At 71.3% G+C, this 1,444-nt stretch overlaps 1 protein-coding gene across 1 annotated transcript in view; it reads left to right on the top strand.

Moving 5' to 3' along the window:
- The first annotated feature begins 431 nt into the window (after positions 1–431).
- The window catches only part of NFIC (nuclear factor I C), a 40,536-nt gene continuing 39,523 nt past the window's right edge, over positions 432–1,444 (top strand). The window contains exon 1 of the mRNA XM_017837053.1: positions 432–614. Within this exon, the coding sequence (XP_017692542.1) occupies positions 612–614 (3 nt within the window). The 5' untranslated portion in view covers positions 432–611. The remainder of the gene's footprint in view (positions 615–1,444) is intronic.

The raw sequence follows: 1,444 nt of genomic DNA, 5'->3' as shown, positions 1-1,444 counted from the left end.
ACGGCCCCGGCCCCGCACGGCCCCGGCCCCGCGCTGCTCACCCCCATCCCCGGCCCGCGGACACCCCCGCGTTCCGCGGGCATCCCCCTGCCACCCGCCAGCCCCGTGGTGTAGCCGCCCACCCCGGGCACCCCCCCCCACCCCCCCCCCCGGGGGCGAACACCCCGGGGGGGCCCCCCCCCCCCCCCCCCCCCAGCCCCGCCACCCCCGCAGCGCATGAGGCCGGGCCGGGCGCGGGCCCCGCGCTCCCGCCGCCCGTCCCCGCCGCCCCGCGCCCCCCGCCCCGCAGCCCGGCCCCCCGCCCGGAGCATGGCCCCCGGCAGCGCGGCGGAGCCGGAGCGAGGGTGACCGCCCGCGGGGGACACTGTGCCGCTGGCCTCGGGGAGGCTTTTATTATTATTATTATTATTGTTATTATTGTTATTGTTATTTTTATTATTGGCTTTTTAAATTTTTTAATTCTTTCGCGGGGCAGCGCTTTTTTTTTTTTTTTCCTCCTCCTTCGGCGCGGTGGAAAACACACGTTTTAGACCAAAACCCCAAACCAGCCCATCCATCCTCTTTTGCTTTGCGCTTCGCAGCAACTTGGAGCCCGTTAATTGCACTTGGCGATGGTAGGTCCCATGACACTTTCGTTTTCTCTTCTACTTCCCCCCTCTCCCCCCCCCCCTTCACCTCCAACCCCCCTCCCCGTGTGCGTGTGTTTGCGGGTGCCCCCACGAGCAAAAGTTGCTGCCGGGGAGGGGGCGGCGGGGCGAGTTTAATACGGTGGCGGGGCGGGGGGGGCGCGGGGCGGCGGGGGCGGGCGGGGGGAGCCGCCGCCGTCTCTCCTCCCCCGGCCCACCCGCCCCGCGGTACCGGGGGGGCGGAGGCGGCGGCGGGAGCCGCCCGGCGGGGAGGTCGCGGCGCGGGGGGAGCGTCCGCAGCCCGCGGAGGGCTGGATGGAGCTGAAAATGGCCGCTAAAAAAAGGGGCGGAGAGGCCGCCAGCCGCACCGACTTGAACTTGGAAGTGACGCCCGGGAGGGTCGCGCTCAAGTCCGCGCTGCGCGGGGCCGCCCTGCCCGCACCGGGGAGGGAGGAGGGTGGGGGGAATCACCACCTTCGATGTGAGAATAAAAACGTCCCCCCCCCGCTCCCCGGCCCCGCCGTGCGCGGGGCTTCTCCCGCTTCTCCTCCTGCCAGGCCACGGGGGGAGCGCGGCGGCGCGGCCCGAGCCGCCCCGGGAGGGTGCGGGAGGATGCGGGATGCGCGCCCAAGTTTGCGCGGAGCCGCCGCATCCCGCGGGAACGGGGATGTCCCCGCGGGGGGAGTGCGGGGGGCGAACCCCAACCCCGGGCGGGGATCCGGCCGCGGGGGCCGCCAGAAGTTGAGAGTGAAAATCAGTCGTGCGGGGAGAGACGCTGCGGGGGCTTGTCCCCGCGGAGGGGAAAAAAAAAAAAAAAA

This window comes from Lepidothrix coronata, unplaced genomic scaffold (genome assembly GCF_001604755.1).
Source record: "Lepidothrix coronata isolate B3197 unplaced genomic scaffold, Lepidothrix_coronata-1.0 Scaffold290, whole genome shotgun sequence".
In the NCBI taxonomy this organism is placed as follows: Eukaryota; Metazoa; Chordata; class Aves; order Passeriformes; family Pipridae; genus Lepidothrix; species Lepidothrix coronata.
This window is presented reverse-complemented; position numbering and strand designations above follow the sequence as displayed.